The sequence below is a fragment of the Sardina pilchardus genome, chromosome 23, assembly GCF_963854185.1.
Source record: "Sardina pilchardus chromosome 23, fSarPil1.1, whole genome shotgun sequence".
NCBI lineage: Eukaryota > Metazoa > Chordata > Actinopteri > Clupeiformes > Clupeidae > Sardina > Sardina pilchardus.
This window is the reverse complement of record NC_085016.1, coordinates 2,939,456-2,956,955: the sequence shown is the minus strand read 5'-3', so window position 1 is coordinate 2,956,955 and position 17,500 is coordinate 2,939,456. Positions and strand designations below refer to the sequence as shown.

Genomic DNA, 17,500 nt, shown 5'->3' with positions numbered 1-17,500 from the left:
AGCAGTCTGCATGCTGTGGTGGTTGAGGTAAAAGCAGTTTCACCTGCGATTAATTATTAAGCGTCCGATGCAAAGGCTTTCATTTTGTTAAGTAGTCTACTACCGGGAAAAAAACCCTACACTATGGTGAATTATTAAATAACAAAAACAATAGATATTTCAGCCACCAAGATGAACTCTTGATCTTGACAAGAAAAATATGAGATGTTTCTTAAAAAAGGACTCCAGCCCGATGGCAGGGGTGTGCTGGTTTGCAGGAGGCCATCAAGAGAACAACACAAATGACATTAGCATTATGGATAAAGGACGAGCGAGATCACCACTGGTCCCCAGGGAGACGGCAGAGATGTAGGGATGCTGTCAGTGATCGCCAGGGAGACGGGAGGGATGTAGGGATGCTGTCAGTGATCGCCAGGGAGACAGGAGGGATGTAGGGATGCTGTCAGTGATCGCCAGGGAGACGGGAGAGATGTAGGGATGCTGTCAGTGATCGCCAGGGAGACGGGAGACGGGAGAGATGTAGGGATGCTGTCAGTGATCGCCAGGGAGACGGGAGAGATGTAGGGATGCTGTCAGTGGTTGCCAGGGAGACGGGAGAGATGTAGGGATGCTGTCAGTGATCGCCAGGGAGACGGGAGAGATGTACAGTAGGGAATGATGCTGTCAGTGATCGTCAGGGAGATGGGAGAGAGATGCTGCTTCCGCCCAAGCCTGCTGATAACTCTATAGCTACTGTATAATATATGATCACTAAACACAGGACATCTTCCAAACAAATCTGTGTGCACGTGTGTGTGTATGTGTGTGTGTGTGTGTGTGTGAGAGAGAGAGAGAGAGAGAGACAGAATGTAAGATTTCCCAAGACACTTCACACTCTAAAAAGGCCCTCCCAAATGAGTAGAGCTATCCTGTTACACTCAGAGATCTGAGGCAAAGATCCCGACGCTGATTAACCGAATGATTTCAGATACTACCCAAACGAGGGGAATGATAGAGTTGACGTCGAAGACGGAGAGGAGAGGCAGACAGGAGAGACAGAGGAAAGAGAGAGAATTAAAGAAAGAAAGAGAGAAAGAAAGGAGGAAAGAAAGAAAGAGAGAAAGGAAAAGAGGCAGAAGAGAACACTGTTAGCAGGGTGCGCTCGTGCGCTCGGCTCCTTCTCCCTGGTCTCTCTGAATCACCACTTAGAGCTCGCTGTTGTGAAGGCAAGCTGACAGGGCTGAAGAACACCATGTATTGTGCTCAAACTGCGCTTTTGAAATGACAATTTCACATCTTCTGAATCAAAAGGAAAGCTCGGTTACATAAGAGCCCGCAATGTTACCCAATCATAACCAACGCATTCAGAGGAACACTGGAATAATGGGAATGCTTTTCAGGAAATACACTTCCTTTAATATGCCTTTAACATAGACTTCCTTTAATATGCCTTTAACATACACTTCCTTTAATATGCCTTTAACATAGACTTCCTTTAACATGCCTTTCACATAGACTTCCTTTAATTTGTCTTTAATATGAATAGACTTCTGCTACTGAGCAACACACAGTGCCTTTTTTCCCTGATGTGAAACATATCTGAATGCTTGATTTTTTTTAACATTAAACGTTGACGTACTGTAAGTAAAACGTAGCCTAGATAAATAAAAGTTGAATGTAAAGATCTTTATATGTCCTTTCAGTAGAATGCATCCAGACCGTATCCTCTCAAATAATGACACTGCACTTCAAAGCTTGAGATGAGCAAGGGAGATGGCATGGCATGGCTCTCAATATACTGATGATGTTGTTAAGAGAGAGAGAGAGAGAGACGTACGAAACTTATATTTCTACCGCAGTGTCACAATGTCACAGGTAGGTTCAGGGACACTTGAATCACCAGCTTGTATGCTTGCTGGCAGAGAGGTCATCTCATGACAATTGGCAAGCCTCTTGTCACTTCACAGCCAATCACCACACACAACTGCAACTCTGGCAAGCCTCCCGTCACTCCACAGCCAATCACCACACACAACTGCAACTCTGACAAGCCTCCCGCCACTCCACAGCCAATCACCACACACAACAGCAACTTTGGATCTACCGTATGTCCCACCACCACCCCCCAACCATTTACACATACAGTATACACATAGACATGTATATTCTCTCTCTCTCTCTCTTCTCTCTCTCCTCTCTCTCTCTCTCTCAACTGGGGTTGAAAGAAACTGGCCCCTCCCCACGCCCAGCATTCCCACATTAGCCGGCCAGTGGCTTCTTGGGGCATCTCTGCACGCAAATAACAGCCAGGTCAATTTCACATTAGCTTCTCAGGAGCAAAGCTGCTTGGCGAAATACATGCCGCTAAACCTCAACACAACACACATTTTAAGTTGGCACTGGACAAAGGCAAATAGAAATCCATTACACCAATGAATCTTACCATGATTTTCCTGTGTACATTTGTGAGTAATAGTGAAGAAGTGGAGATGCATTACACCAATGAATCTTACCATCATTTCTGCGAGAAATAGTAAACGGCAACAATGCTGTTTACTGATGTATCCCAAGTGTTAATAACCGCTTGTATATCAACCATCAATCATATGGACTGGTATTAACTTTTCCCAAGTTGAATAAGTACCATGTTTTATAAATGTAAATGTGTAAATGGCCCACACTGAAACAGTAATACTTTCAGTTTGATATATGATCACTGAAGTCAAATAACGGTTAACAATGGAGGTTTCTCTACTACTGTAAATGAGGAGCCTTGGCTGTCATATGTTATGAAATGCTGCACTGGCAGTGAGGATGGAGAGCTTGGGATGAACACAAGCAGCATACTGTGTGTCCACGCTCTGAAACATCCTGTCGTCATGCTGCACACTCCGTCTGCAGCGGCGCCAGAGATTTGTTTTACCTGTCCGTGCGTCCGCGCGCAGGACAGGTGCTCTCATGACACACGCAGTGGCCTTCAGGGGGAACGATGTGTGTTGCCGCCACTGTGCATATTTACCTTTATGTGAGAGACTGACTTTAGTCTGTCTGTGTGTGCGTGTGTGTGTGTGTGTGTGGACTGCATATGTCTGAAACGTTAATAGAAATATTCAAACAATTGTACAATTACTTACCAAACCTCACAAATGTAAAATAGCATACCAAACCTTACCAGTCTCACAAAAGAATAGTTGTAGGCCTATTGAAACAGTTGAAACGAAATAGTATTTATATTGCAATAATTAATCACAGCAACTTGTAAGCAACTATCGATGTTAGGAAACTTTTCAACCGTCCCTTTCAAGCTGCAATCAGAAAATATGCAGCATCAAACCCTTTCAGTATTTCCCACTGATAATATAGGGCAGGCAAACCTTATATTGACCATACAGATGGACCAATACCAGAGCGACTGTATGATGTAATAACTATTTACTATGATCAGTTTCATTTGCATCACAGCTTTTGCCATGCTTGAATTCTTGTTTGTTGAATTTCAAGGCTTTAAGGTTATTTTTTCAACGGACAAAAAAATCCAGTGAAACAAGATCTGACAACATCAGCTCAGAAAAGTATGGACATCTGCCTGAGCTTGTTGGGCTTGCAGCAACAAGCAGTGACAAGAACCTGAAATTGGAAGTATCTGACAAGCCTATGGACAGCTATAGGCATCTAAGTATTAACTGTAATAGGATTTTTAGTTGCCTTAGAATTTCTTTCAGAGTTACTTCATATTTTCACTCGCTCACATGATCAATCATTAAATAGCCGCATATTCAGAGGCCATATGACGATCATGTTATTACTATTGGGCGAGTTAGGTTCTTCCGCAATGTAAGGCTTGTACAGACTTAAATATTAACCCACATTTGCGGGTGTTTGTGGCCCGTGGCTCAAGTGAAACCGGTGCAACACCGGCGCGGATATCTGTGAGTTGAGCTTCTGTAAGCTAGTTACATGCCGGTTATTGTTAAAAAAGCCCTGGGGTGACTCGCGCATTCCCTATTCATTTTAAAACTAACCACAAGCCTCAGCGGGTGTAGCCTGCACCGCAAAGTGTTTCTGCAACACGAACTGTCATTTTGTGATCTGGTAAGGAATTGTAAATCCCCTTCATCATATTCCGTTTTAAAAAAGAATTCCCGCTGTAATGCCATGGAGAGCATTGTTGCTCTTTTCATAATGACCAACAAGTTGGCATTAGGCTACACATCACTGGCACTCATTCAACAACACAAAATGCTAGCATTCAAACAGGCTATTACTTACGTATCTACTGATGAGGTTCCGAAGCGTGCTAAAATCCATTCTTGCGACAGGTGCCAGGTGGTCTTGCTCTGTCTTCTCCTATGGGCTGATCTGAACGTTTGGGCTAGCTAATTTTAATTTTCACTCTCCGTTCCATGACTGTCGGGCGGTCTCCCTTTTGATTCAAAAGTGACAGTCCAGACGGCTATTGTATTTTTCCTATTTGTCTGTAATAAACAGCTATTAGGTACTTTACCCTAACGACTCGAAGACCGAGCGGATTTACAATTTGGACTTCGGTAACACACGGGCATCTTCAGACTATTTGAGCGGACAAGGCATTGTTTCTTGTTCGAAAGATATATATAGACGTCTACGCACAATCACTTCTTCTTGTCAACTGCCCCCTCTTGCTATTTTCGCGTCCTCCTTCTCCCTTCACCTTCTCCGTGCCTTCAAGTGGTCGCGACTCCCAGTAGTGGCCACTGAGGAGCTTTTCTCTCGCTCGACGTCACTGTTGCCTCAAGCGCCTGCGCACTTGTAGGTCACACCCACTGGAAATTTTAATTATTGAGGCATGCACGCCCCTACCGCTTGGATATCACCAGTCAATTAATCTCGCGCATTACTTATAGACAGTTAATAATACCCTAAACACTACTATTTATTACAATTATAAAAAGAAAGAACAAACTATTGTAAGCCTATGCCACACATTTGGCATGAACTGTTAAATATGTAAGCTGTACATGCATACTTAGTGAATGTTTCTGGTTCTGAGCAGACGCTTTTGTCCAAAGAGACATAATAATTTACAATAAACATTGTTGTTAAACATAGTTAGGGTAATTTATGTGCTTTCTCTTTGCACATATTGACTTCCATTATTAGGGTTCAAATTGTAGCCCTAAGGATTTCAGTATGCTTGTCGAGTACTCATTTTGATTCCATAATGTACACACAATGTGGAGATAAAATGCAAATGTAAATTCTATTCTATTCTATTCTATTCTAAACACAAACGTCTAATATATTATATATTATATATATTCCATAACATGTCTGCACTTGATATACAGTAGGCCTATCAAGTGTAGACATGTCTTGGAAAGTCTCAAAATAGCCTGGGTGAAAAACTCTTCACTTTGTTTTTGTTTAGTAGCCTATTAAAGGGGCTATGTTTAGGAATGAATAGGCAGTAGACTATAGCCTAGGCCATATTTCTGTTCTGCTTATCGGTTGCAGTTATCTATGATCAATTTTATTCAATTCTGATTATCAATTCTTGTATTGTTTTATAGTAGCCTATGTTGCTCTGGACAAAGGCATATCTGCCAAATCCCGTAACTACAGCCTATCATAATATTTTGCTTCATAATTCATGATCTATTGGAGTAGATTCTGTGGCAGATGTCGCAGATATTGTGAATAGCCTATGTTAATAGTGATTGTTTACATCATGATGTTTTGACAAGTAATCAATTAGAAAATTAGGCATAGTAGGCTAGGCCTAAATAAGATGTAGGCCTAGCCTACTTTTCAGGCATTGGCCTCTAGAAACAAGAGAGATGATATATTGATGAATTGGATGGGTTTGGGGGATTAATGGATGAATGGATGGATGGATAAATTATGGTTTGGTGGTTCATAAAGTGTTCTTTGAATATGGCTTAGTACAAAAAGGTGTGCAATGAATAGGCCTAGGTTAATACATGCAATAAATGGATATTAGCTAGCAACTACCTCATAGGCTATTCCTAATCAATACAGTCAGCTAGCGATAAAATAGTAAGAATATTAACAGGAATAGAAATAATGAACTCTATTAAGAAATGTAGAATAAAAACAGATTTATTTTTATTCAGAAGCATCCTGTTACTGGTGGGAACAACTCTTGGTAGGAACTGTGATCGTCCTAGGCATTTTCTCACAGGGCAGTATTATCAGAGCGTTCCTCTGTGCTTTGGTCTGCGGTCGGAGCTTTCGGCGGGTTCAGTTAAAATGGCGCTGTTGCCAGGAGTGCCAAACCAATGGAGGAATAACGAAAGTGGATAGAAGCAGGCATATTTGTCTCTGTTTAAAAGATACATCATGGCAGCACTTGATCAAAAATCACCAAACGTTCTCTTGCAAAGTCTTTGCTGCAGAATCACCGGGAAAAGTGAAGGTAACCGAAACAGTCAGTTAGCGAACCAACAATTGTCAGTTAGCCTGCTAGCCAGTTAGCCAACTTTGAAAATCCATAACGTTACAACGTTTATGTTAGCTTGCGAGCTAATCCTAGTTTGACTCTTTCTGCTTAGCCGATCGGCTAGCATCAGTGAAGACATTTCATGCATGTTCTCAGTTAATGTTTTGCAAGTGTGGATGGATTGGCATGACTGAAGCCATAGTATACCAGTGAGTAATACATGTACCTGGTGAGGAAACTCTTTTTAGACTCCAAGTGGTGATGATGAGGGAATTGCTAGGATGGCTAACTGGCTTGCAGTCTGTCATCGGCTAACGTCAAACATGAACCATCCATGAGAGAGAAAGGCCCTATTCACTTATTCGGCCGTTTACTAGACGTCTTGAACATACACATAACGACAAGTGTTAGTACATCGTTTGTGTTTGCTAGCTGGTAAGGGACCTGCTATGTCTTCTTTTATCATGGCTAACGTTGCGTGATAATGTTACATGGTCGTTTGTCATCGGGTGTCCTGTGACAGTGGTAGCAGGTTACGGTGTATGGCAAAGGGAGGCTTCATAAACAGCAGCAGATTCAGGAGAAACGAAATGTCCTTTGTAATCGGATATCGTAGATTGATTGATTGACCTAAAGCTAGGTGCACAAGTTCATGCATCAGCTAGTTTTACTAACGCATGAAATGATTCATTTAGTGCTCTCCTGAAATGTGCAGTAAAATACTTATGAAGGAATAACTTTTAGTAACATGTCTTTTAGTTGTTGGCAGAAGAGATACACCAGTCTTATGCCGTGCCCATGTTTTCTTTTTCTATTATCCTTCCCGTTTGACGTAGTGTACTGTATGTTTGCTTTCAGCCGAGGTCGCTCACCAGTTCCAGTACGCTGTAAGGGTGATTGGAAGCAACTATGCCCCCACCATTGAACGGGACGAGTTTCTGGTTTCAGAGAAGATCAAGAAGGAGTGTAAGTGGTGCTTTACTTTTCCCACCATTAAGTAATCAACAACGTCTGTCCTGTTCTTTCTGTCCTGATGAGGAGCTAATATTTAGTGTCAGTAACACAGACACGATCTAGAATAGGCTACCACTCTCACTGCTATGAATTAAGATGGATGATCATGGAGGAAGCTACAGTACAGTATGTTGTTGTTGCCTGTCAGTTCAGATGATGGCACCTACTGTAGGAGATGGTCTCTTTCATTAACGTTTTCTCTCATTATTGCCACTTCAAGCACATTGAGGGACAACAGAAAGACCAAGTGGAGAAGAAACTTGAGGGAAAAAAGTGAGGGACACAGGCCTTGTGCTGAATGAGGTGTGTGTGTGTGTGTTAGTCCATGATCATGTATTCTTTTGGCCCTTTGTGGTTCTCCTGCAGTGATGAAACAGCGGAGAGAGGGGGATGCTGTTCGCTTTTCTGAGCTGCATCGCAAGCTACAGACCCAGGTGAGCCCTAATAGAAGTTCACTGACTCACCTGACTAGAGGTGTGTATTCATACAGTCAAGCTACAGACCCAGGTGAGCCCCAATAGAAGTGCACTGACTCACCTGACTAGGGGTGTGTATTCATACAGTCAAGCTACAGACCCAGGTGAGCCCCAATAGAAGTGCATTGACTCACCTGACTAGGGGTGTGTATTCATACAGTCAACGGACGCTTTGGTTCAATACACAGTTCAGGGCAATATACATTCATGATGCAGTCTATCATGATCAAAATCAAACTAGGACCTCAAACTTGTGCAAAATACAAAAATAAAATATCAATCTCAAAAGTGTGCTTTACCAAATTACATGTTAGCAATGTCTTAACATTCTCTTTTCTTAAACTTTTGTTGCCAATTCCCAAAGCTCTTCTGTTTTAGGCCTAGAAGTAGATACTTGATCAGACATTTGTAATTTTTTGTGACTTTAGGTTTGTGTTTTATTTTTTATTATTTGTTTTATTACTGTGTGACAGTGTATTATGTCACCCCTGCTCCTGACGTGAGGCTCTTGAGCATATTGTTGAGCAGCATTTGAAGGCTGTCTCTAGGGCCGGACTGGTCGAATTTATATCTGATTTGGAGCAGCAATGGTGAATAGGCCCACCATGTTCACATGTTTTTGTTCATGTCTAGGGTGTGCTGAAGCAGAAGTGGTCCATCCTGTACCTACTTCTGAGTCTCTGTGAAGACCCACGCAAACCATCCAGCCGGGTAAGAAAAAAAACATTCCCACTTCATCTCAGTCTCATAAACCATCTCAGTGTAATGAAATTCATTGTGAAGATCTCTAAAGAAAGTGGGATTTGAACCTTTAGTTAACGGTTAACAGTGTCTTAGTTAACGGTCAGTTCATGGTGTAGTTGCTGTGTCCTGCTGCAGGTTGGGAGCTACAGTGCCCTGTTTGCCCAGCCCTTGCCCCGCGATGCCCACTCCACCCCGTTCTACTGTGCCCGGCCCCACTCCCTGCCCATCAGCTACCCTGAGCGCGGCGTGGTCCAGAACAACACCAGCATGGGCACCAGTGGCATCAGCAGTCTGGGAGTGTACTCGCTCAACGGGCCCACGCCAACGCCGCAGTCGCTGCTGATTGGGTGAGTGTGCCGCTCCACGCCAGGAGGAGATCACTTGTTTAGTCTAGACCTCACTGTGTGCAGAACGCTTCTGTTTAGGTTCATGTTATTTGGTAACATGTAACATGTAACACCTCGAGTTGTGGTAACGGTGTTTTTAGAACGACCTTGTACTTTTTTTTCCTTTTTTTTTTTGGTGTCGTTGAATTGAACAGGAAGAAAGCTATCTTGAGGAGCCACATTTCTGATCTCCCCAACATGTACAAACAAGATCAAGTCTGTAGTCCTAGTACAGACCACAAGGGTTGGAGGACTGTTACATTATTTTAACTCGGTCGCTGAGGAAGACAGAGTTGTCAGAGTGTGCAGTATTGTGTTCTGCAAGATAGTGATCATCATCATCACCCAATTGTACATATTCACTTACATATCTAGATGGAAGAAAGTGACAAAACTGGTAGATAATATGATCACACATTTCGGATCTAATATGAAGATGATCTCTTTACAGCATTAACAACTACCTGAAAGTTTTGTCTAGTTGTAGATGTTTTGGTTGATCTGGTTGTGTTGTGAGAATCGCTCCTTGCGGCAGTGTTATTCTGGTCGCATTGCCAATGTTTTGTCTTCTTCTGTGGTTGTTGCACTTGGACCTGTAATGGCCTGTTCTCCATGAATTATAAATGTTCTTCAAGGACCATCACCTGACAGCCCAAATTTATATTTTTAGCTTCAGCGCGCACGCTTTGTTCTGTTGCTTGATTGGTTAGAGAATCGTTAACATTGTAATTTAGAAGATTGGGAGCGTCGTAACGATGTCCGCCTCTCAAAGTCATTCTTTATCATTTCACAGCCGCCATTATGTAGCAATTAGCGTGCTCCCCCTGGACCCACTAATGGATTCAGAGAGAGGCAAGCCCACCAGGGGCAGTTCCCAGGACTCACCGCCAATTGGTTCCCACTTGAAAATAAACCTTTTTAGCCTTTTATTAGGATTTTTTCCCTCAGGCTTTAGATAGGTGCAGAGATTTCACTCTTAGTGCTATTATGGTTTTTCAACACGTCTCGTTGCTGGCTGCATGGCTTTAGTTAGCTTAGCTATGCTGCATGGATGTGGTTAGCTTACAGCTTTGTGTGTCTGTGCTGACTGTATGGCGGCCACTCATCTGAGGCCTTTGATGCGGAGAGGGCGTCCATGGTTGCCTCTCATGCAGCGCTTACACGTCCTCCCTCGCTCCTCGTGCCTCGATCCTCACTGACCTACATAAAGAAAGATAGAAGACGCCGGGATAGACTATCCCATTGTTGCCGCCCCATCATTCTTTATGTAGATCAGTGAGGATCGAGGCCCGAGGAGCGAGGGAGGACGTATAAACGCTGCATGAGACGGCGTCCATGTCTCTTGGGTGTCGTCATCTCTCTGCTCTGTGCCCTGCAGCCCTCGCTCGGCCTCCTGCCTGCCTGGGAGGCTTTTTTTAGCCTCTGGATGGTCTGAGAGAGCAAATTGATCCGTGAGGCTCGTGAGTGGTCTCCCTCTGCATCCGTATCGACCCTGGGCCTAATCCTGGCCCACTGATGCGTTTTAGGAGAACTCTCAGAGACACAAGAGAGGGAGGGAGTGTTTCCCTGCTGTATGTGAACTTGTGCGCAAAAGCGCCGTCAGCTTCCTGTAATCTCTTATTTTTAGAGGAGAAGGCGAGAGGAGGCAGAGGAAGAAGCACGGTTTCAGCGTTAAATAGTGCAGCAGGCCTGCTGAATGTAGCAGGTCCACTCTAAGAGGAGTACTGCTCGTGCAGCAGCTGTGTGTTACTAGTGCCATTTAAAGACACCGCAGCGCAGGGCTCTCCCCTGAGCTCAAATCAGCCACACATGTTGCCGTCATAAAGGGTGTCCGTCAGGAGGAAGAGTTGATATCTGTGCCTCTTCATCAATATTTAACGGTAACCAACGGTGGCTATAAAGGTCACAATCCTACCCGGTCAACAGTGTGTTACATAGTGCAATATCAACTGTCAACAGTGTTACATACTGTAGTGCAATATCAACCGCTCTTGTCAACAGTGTTCCATAGTGCAATATCAACCGCTCTTGTCAACAGTGTTCCATAGTGCAATATCAACCGCTCTTGTCAACAGTGTTCCATAGTGCAATATCAACCGCTCTTGTCAACAGTGTTCCATAGTGCAATATCAACCGCTCTTGTCAACAGTGTTCCATAGTGCAATATCAACCGCTCTTGTCAACAGTGTTACATACTGTAGTGCAATATTATCAACTATTATGAGTCAGTGTAGCATCAGAGTGAGTTTGAGGGCGTTATTTTAATTAGATTAGATTCAACTGTATTGTCGTTGCAAAAGTAAGGACAACCCACAATACACGCAGATGAAGATATGTTTAAGGTTCAAGAGCTGCGTTGTGCTGCTTTAACCTGGTCTCTCTCTTCTCCGTAGGCACCCTCCCCAGGGAGCTGCGTTGTGTTGCTTTAGATGCTGTGTCCACCAAACGCGTTTTTTACAGCCAGAGCGCCCACAACCTCCTCCTCTCGGCGCTTCGATAAGTGTTTATTGTTGCTAAGTTACCAAAACCAGAGACGGTTTATAACGAGAAGCCATTGACGAGCCCGGCGCTGTTCTAAAAGTTGAACAGATTTCAACTTTGAGCGCTCTGAGCGCTGCGACAAAAAAGGTCGGCGCCGACGTTTTTTTTCCGCCGAGGGCGCTCAGCGCTGTGAGCGCTGAGCTACATAGACTTTACATTGAAAATTGTCGCCGTCGGCGCAAAAAACGCGTTTGGTGGACACAGCACCTTAACCTGGTCTCTCTCTTCTCCGTAGGCACCCTCCCCAGGGAGCTGCGTTGTGTTGCTTTAACCTGGTCTCTCTCTCCCCCGTAGGCACCCTCCCCAGGGAGCCGGTGATGTGCGGGGCTCGCGGCTGGCCTGGGCGCTCCCGGTCTCCGCGTCGCCCCCGGGCGCGGCCGCACCTACCTCACGGGGCCCCGGCGCCCCCCCGGCCCCCCCCAGCAGAGTCACCCCCCGCAACCGGAGAGACGGCGACGGCAGTGGTGAGTGGGCAGGCGTGGCGTGCGCAACTTTGCAGTTTTATTATTATTATTATTATTATTATTATTATTTTAGTATTTATTTATATATATTTACATTTTATATATATATATATATATATATATATATATATATGTGGCTTCAGCTCTCTATATATTATATACAAAAACAAACAAACAAACAAAAAAAAATATATATATTATATACAAAAATATATGGGGGTACACCACAGCAGATGGGTTCACAGGGACACTTTTAATCCGATCAGAATTGAAATAAATGCTCAATCAGAATGAAAATGTCACATCTTGATCTGAATTCAACTGCTGAATTTTAATCGGAATGAAAGGGGTGGTGTGTTCCGTTCTTATTCCGATTGAACAGCCACGTATGCAGTCAGTCTAGTTGAACAGCCATGTATTCAGTCTGTCTTTGCTTCAGAAGTTACAACATGCAACCCCACTAAGCTTCTAGAGTGCTTCTAGAGCACCTGATTGGAGTAGAACGTACCCCGTGTAAACAGATGACACAACGGTCATTTGTCAAAGTGTGATCGTCATGACAACAAGCCTGTCCCTGTACACCCCCCTCCTGACGCAGTGGACTCCCCTGTGCACCGGCCAGCACTGCAGAGCACAGACCATTTCCTCTGATGAATCTGACCCCCTCTGGATTGATCGTCCAATATAAAGCAGGTGTCCTCCTAAAAGCCTGGTTATCGTTATTGATACCATGCGATACCATAACAACATCCCCCCGCTCTTGTCCTGTTTATGGGCATTATGCTTCTCCATTAGAGAGCCCGCTGTGGCTTTGCCCCTGGCTAATGTCTGCTGTAAATATTATGCTTTTCCAGGAGCTGTTACAACAAGGCTTCTTTTTCACTAGAAAACTCGAGCCTGTGTTTGTTTTGGGTTAAATGTGCTGGCTGGGGCATATTTCTCTCCTGGAGGTGATTTGTACTGCGCTGTCACGGGGGGGACGGGTGCTCACTATTGGCAGGCGTTTCTACATCCAGTAAGCAGTTTGCGGGGCACAGTGACACCTGCACTTGAATATTTAATTGTAAGCGCTGGCAATTTGAGACAAATTACCCCAGCTGGGCGGAAAATGTCCCCCCCTCCTCCGTAACTCAGCGGCAGCTCATTTCTGCGTGTGCAGCAGGCCGGGGCTAGGCGAGCGTGGAGCGAGAGTAATGGCACGCTAACTTGCTCTGACTCTTCTCGACTGTTTGACCTTGACTCAGTGGGCTCTTTTGGTTTTTTTTTTCTTCTTCTCCTTTCTCTACTACTCAGCTGAAATCGGCGAAGTCGCCCTCGTCCGGGACATTCTGTACGTCTTCCAGGGAATCGACGGCAAGTTTATCAAGATGAGCGCTCCTGAGAACTGCTATAAGATCGACACAAAGGTGTGGCTGTTGTCCTATGCTTTGTTCTTGTGCACCATTCAAACGTACTGTATATTTCACATGTAACCTCCCTTGTGCAACGAAAGAACCAAACCTGGCAAAGGCATAAGTGTGAAGTCATTAAGCCCAGCATATGACTCCTCCATAGTTGTAAGAGCTTTATTGTGCGAAAGCATTTTGGTCTTTGAACGATGAAAATCCATCTTAGTCGGCAGTGGCTTCAGCTCTCTAGTGTGCAAATGTTAAAGCCACCAAACAAACCACTCAATAAGCAAACAAGTAAATGAATAAACAAACAAATAAACAAATAAATAGTTAAGTAAATAGAGCCCACTGCATGAATAGTAAACCAGACACTCAGGACGCACCTCCAGCTCTCCAGCCTCACGGCAGCTAGCGGTAGCGGTAGCGCTCAAGCTTTAGAGCTGAAACTTTAATGTCTTCATAGGTCTCCTTCCCTCCTCCTGCCCATGACTAGTTGTCTCACCTATAAATACCCTTTGCCTGTCAGACAGGGTTTCAGATTATTATTTATCTTTTTATTTATGCCTTATTTTTTTCTTTTTTTTTCTTTTTTCTTTGCCTGACATCAAGGTTGATGATGTGCTAAAAAAGAGCAACAGATCAATATCCCACTTTGGCCAGCGTCCACACAGATAAGAGAGCTTCTCTTCCCGCCACCGCTTGCGTGGCCCCCTCCTGCGCTCTCCCTCGTCCACTCTCCCTCGCCCCGTCCCGTCCCGTCCCGATCCACTCCAGGCCCTAATGCAGCTCTTTCCCTGAACACATCGACCTGAACACCCATCGGCTCTTTCATCAGCTCACACTTCGCAGTCTGAAGCATCAGCACTCCATCATCAAAAAGATGGTTTATCTACATGATACGCAGGACTATGTTAGTATACCCACCTAAAAGCATCAGTATCTCAGTATACCTACTTAAAATAGGCAAGGATTTGGGGTTGATCACAGTATACCCACTACAGCTAGCTACTGTAGATTACACCACAGTATACCCACTACAGCTAACTACTATACCACAGTATACCCACTACAGCTAACTACTACACCCCAGTAGTATACCCACTACAGCTGACTAGACTACACCACAGTATGCCCACTACAGCTAACTACTACATCACAAAAGTGTAATAAGACCAACGGAAAAGGAAATGTGACTATTTTCTAGGCTGATTGTACATGGAACTACACTCTCATTCCAGCGTAGTAATGAAGGAACACCATGGGCTCAGCAGCACAATAATATCATGCAGCAGCTGAAAGTAGTCCATGTAGGCTAACTTCCAGCAGCACAATGATATCATGCAGCACCTGAAAATAGTCCCTGTAGGCTAACTTCCAGCAGCAAGGCTGAGCTGCAGCAGACGTGACTTGATCATCACGCCTGAATGAGAGTACAGTAGCACAATATCCCTTGTGTACTTGAATGAGAGTACAGCAGCACAATATCCCTTGTGTACTTGAATGAGAGTACAGCAGCACAATATCCCTTGTGTACTTGAATGAGAGTACAGTAGCACAATATCCCTTGTGTACTTGAATGAGAGTACAGCAGCACAATATCCCTTGTGTACTTGAATGAGAGTACAGCAGCACAATATCCCTTGTGTACTTGAATGAGAGTACAGCAGCACAATATCCCTTGTGTACTTGAATGAGAGTACAGCAGCACAATATCCCTTGTGTGTACTTGAATGAGAGTACAGCAGCACAATATCCCTTGTGTACTTGAATGAGAGTACAGCAGCACAATATCCCGGCTTGTGTACTTGAATGAGAGTACAGCAGCACAATATCCCGGCTTGTGTACTTGAATGAGAGTACAGCAGCACAATATCCCTTGTGTACTTGAATGAGAGTACAGCAGCACAATATCCCTTGTGTACTTGAATGAGAGTACAGCAGCACAATATCCCGGCTTGTGTACTTGAATGAGAGTACAGCAGCACAATATCCCTTGTGTACTTGAATGAGAGTACAGCAGCACAATATCCCGGCTTGTGTACTTGAATGAGAGTACAGCAGCACAATATCCCGGCTTGTGTACTTGAATGAGAGTACAGCAGCACAATATCCCTTTAGCCTTGACGACGGTAGGCCAGCGAGGCCAGAGTAGGAAACAGAAGGGCAGTGAGCAGATATAAATGTGTGTCTGGACGTGGTCACCTGGCTACACGGAGAGGCACTCAGGCTGGCCGCGGTGCCTCTGGCATCAAGGGCATGTTTGGACAGCGAACAGTTCAACACCACGAGAGCTGCCTGCGTCCAGTCCCCTATTGGGTTCAGCCTGATCACGCTTCTAATTTTAAAATCACACCACTACACCCTTAGGCCTTCACCTCAGAAGCGGCCAGCTGATGCTATGCTAGTGCGTGGGTGTTGGTGATGCTATGCTAGTGCGTGGGTGTTGGTGTTTGTGGGATGGTGTGAAGAGTGATTAGCATGGGTTGCCATGGCACTAGTGCTACACATGCTCTGTTGATCTATGGAAAATGGAGAGAGATGGAGAGATAGAGGAGAGATGGAGAGAGCTGGAGAAATGGAGAGATGCAGGATGAGAAATGGAGAGATGGAGGAAGAGAGATAGAGAGAGAGGAGGGGAAATAGAGAGATAGAGGAGGAGAAATGGAGAGAGATAGAGAGAGAGGAGGGGAAATGGAGAGAGAGTTGCAGTAAAATGTCCGTCCTTATTCGTCCTCTCGTTGCCGTGGCTTCAGAGCGGGGGAAATTGCCCGGCGCTAATTGGGCTCCTGGGCGCGCCGCGGGTCGTCTGGGCAGCCCCGGCCGCTCTGGCCCGCCGGCGGGGAATGCGAGCGCAGTGTGGCGCGGTCAGTTTCACTCGCAGAGCAACGCAGCTCTTCCCCTCCGGCATCTGAGGAGCGCTTTACACACAACGCCTCTGCTAGTGGCCCCACACACACACACACACACACACACACACACACACACACACACACACTCTGCTAGTGGCCCCACACACACGCGCACCGGTCACTCTAGCGCTCAGTAGCTTCACACACAGCACCTCTGCTAGTGGCTCCACACACACACACACACACACACACACTCTGCTAGTGACCCCACACACCGGTCACTCTAGCGTCCAGTAGCTTCACACACAACGCCTCTGCTAGTGGCCCCATCACACACACACACACACACACACACACTCTGCTAGTGGCCCCACACACACGCACCGGTCACTCTAGCGTCCAGTAGCTTTACACACACAACGCCTCTGCTAGTGGCCCCACGCACACACACACACACACTCTGCTAGTGGCCCCACACACACACACACCGGTCACTCTAGCGTCCAGTAGCGCCCAGAGCTCTTAGGCTGGAGGAGAGAGATCCCGGGCCCTGTAAAGCGTCCAGCACTGAGGCAGTGGACAGTATGAAGACAGATAAACAGTCCACTCTAAGGGCTGGCTACAGCGTTTGTATGTTGGCAGCAATGATGCACCAGTGAGCTTTCCAGTTATGATGCTGTGTTGTTGAGCAAGGGGTTAATCAATAAACAAATTAGAAAATGAATTAATGATTTTGAATGGGCCAAGTTGTGGGAGTGAACCAGAGGCAGAGAGATACAGTACGTCCAGCCATGGATGCTGCATCAGTAGTGGCTACTGTCTTACACACACACACATACACACACACACACACACACACACCTCAGTGGCGGTTACTGTCCTCCCCGCTCCAACATGACGAGAGATGTGGGCTTGGCAGATGGCACTGCATTCTTGGCCGATCCATGCCAGGCTGTCATGGGGCGGACCGAGACTAGCTGGCGCTCGACTTCTACACACATTTCATGAAGTCGAGCTATGTGTGTGTGTGTGTGTGTGTGTCCGAAGAGCTATTTGTGTATTCTTTGCTAACTAAATTCAGCTTGACCTCATGTCAGGGTTAGTGCCAAACTCGTAAAGGTTGTTTCACATCTACAATAACGCCAGTCTGTTTCTCTGTCAGTTACAACTAATGACTTTAAGCAGATGAACATGACTGCGTTTCTAAAAGTGGAACA

The 17,500-nt window shown here is 45.2% G+C and overlaps 2 protein-coding genes across 2 annotated transcripts in view; one reads left to right on the top strand and one right to left on the bottom strand.

Annotated features, from left to right (window-relative positions):
• The window catches only part of atp11a (ATPase phospholipid transporting 11A), an 83,184-nt gene extending 78,526 nt beyond the window's left edge, over positions 1-4,658 (bottom strand). Inside the window, 1 exon segment of the mRNA XM_062527227.1 lies at positions 4,249-4,658. Coding sequence (XP_062383211.1) covers positions 4,249-4,287 — 39 coding nt within the window. The 5' untranslated portion in view covers positions 4,288-4,658.
• Positions 4,659-6,210: 1,552 nt separating this feature from the next.
• Positions 6,211-17,500, top strand: part of tubgcp3 (tubulin gamma complex component 3) — a 31,161-nt gene continuing 19,871 nt past the window's right edge. The window contains exons 1-7 of the mRNA XM_062527226.1: positions 6,211-6,394; positions 7,277-7,384; positions 7,799-7,866; positions 8,542-8,619; positions 8,788-8,999; positions 11,874-12,043; positions 13,337-13,449. Of these exons, the coding sequence (XP_062383210.1) occupies positions 6,319-6,394; positions 7,277-7,384; positions 7,799-7,866; positions 8,542-8,619; positions 8,788-8,999; positions 11,874-12,043; positions 13,337-13,449 (825 nt within the window). The 5' untranslated portion in view covers positions 6,211-6,318. The remainder of the gene's footprint in view (positions 6,395-7,276; positions 7,385-7,798; positions 7,867-8,541; positions 8,620-8,787; positions 9,000-11,873; positions 12,044-13,336; positions 13,450-17,500) is intronic.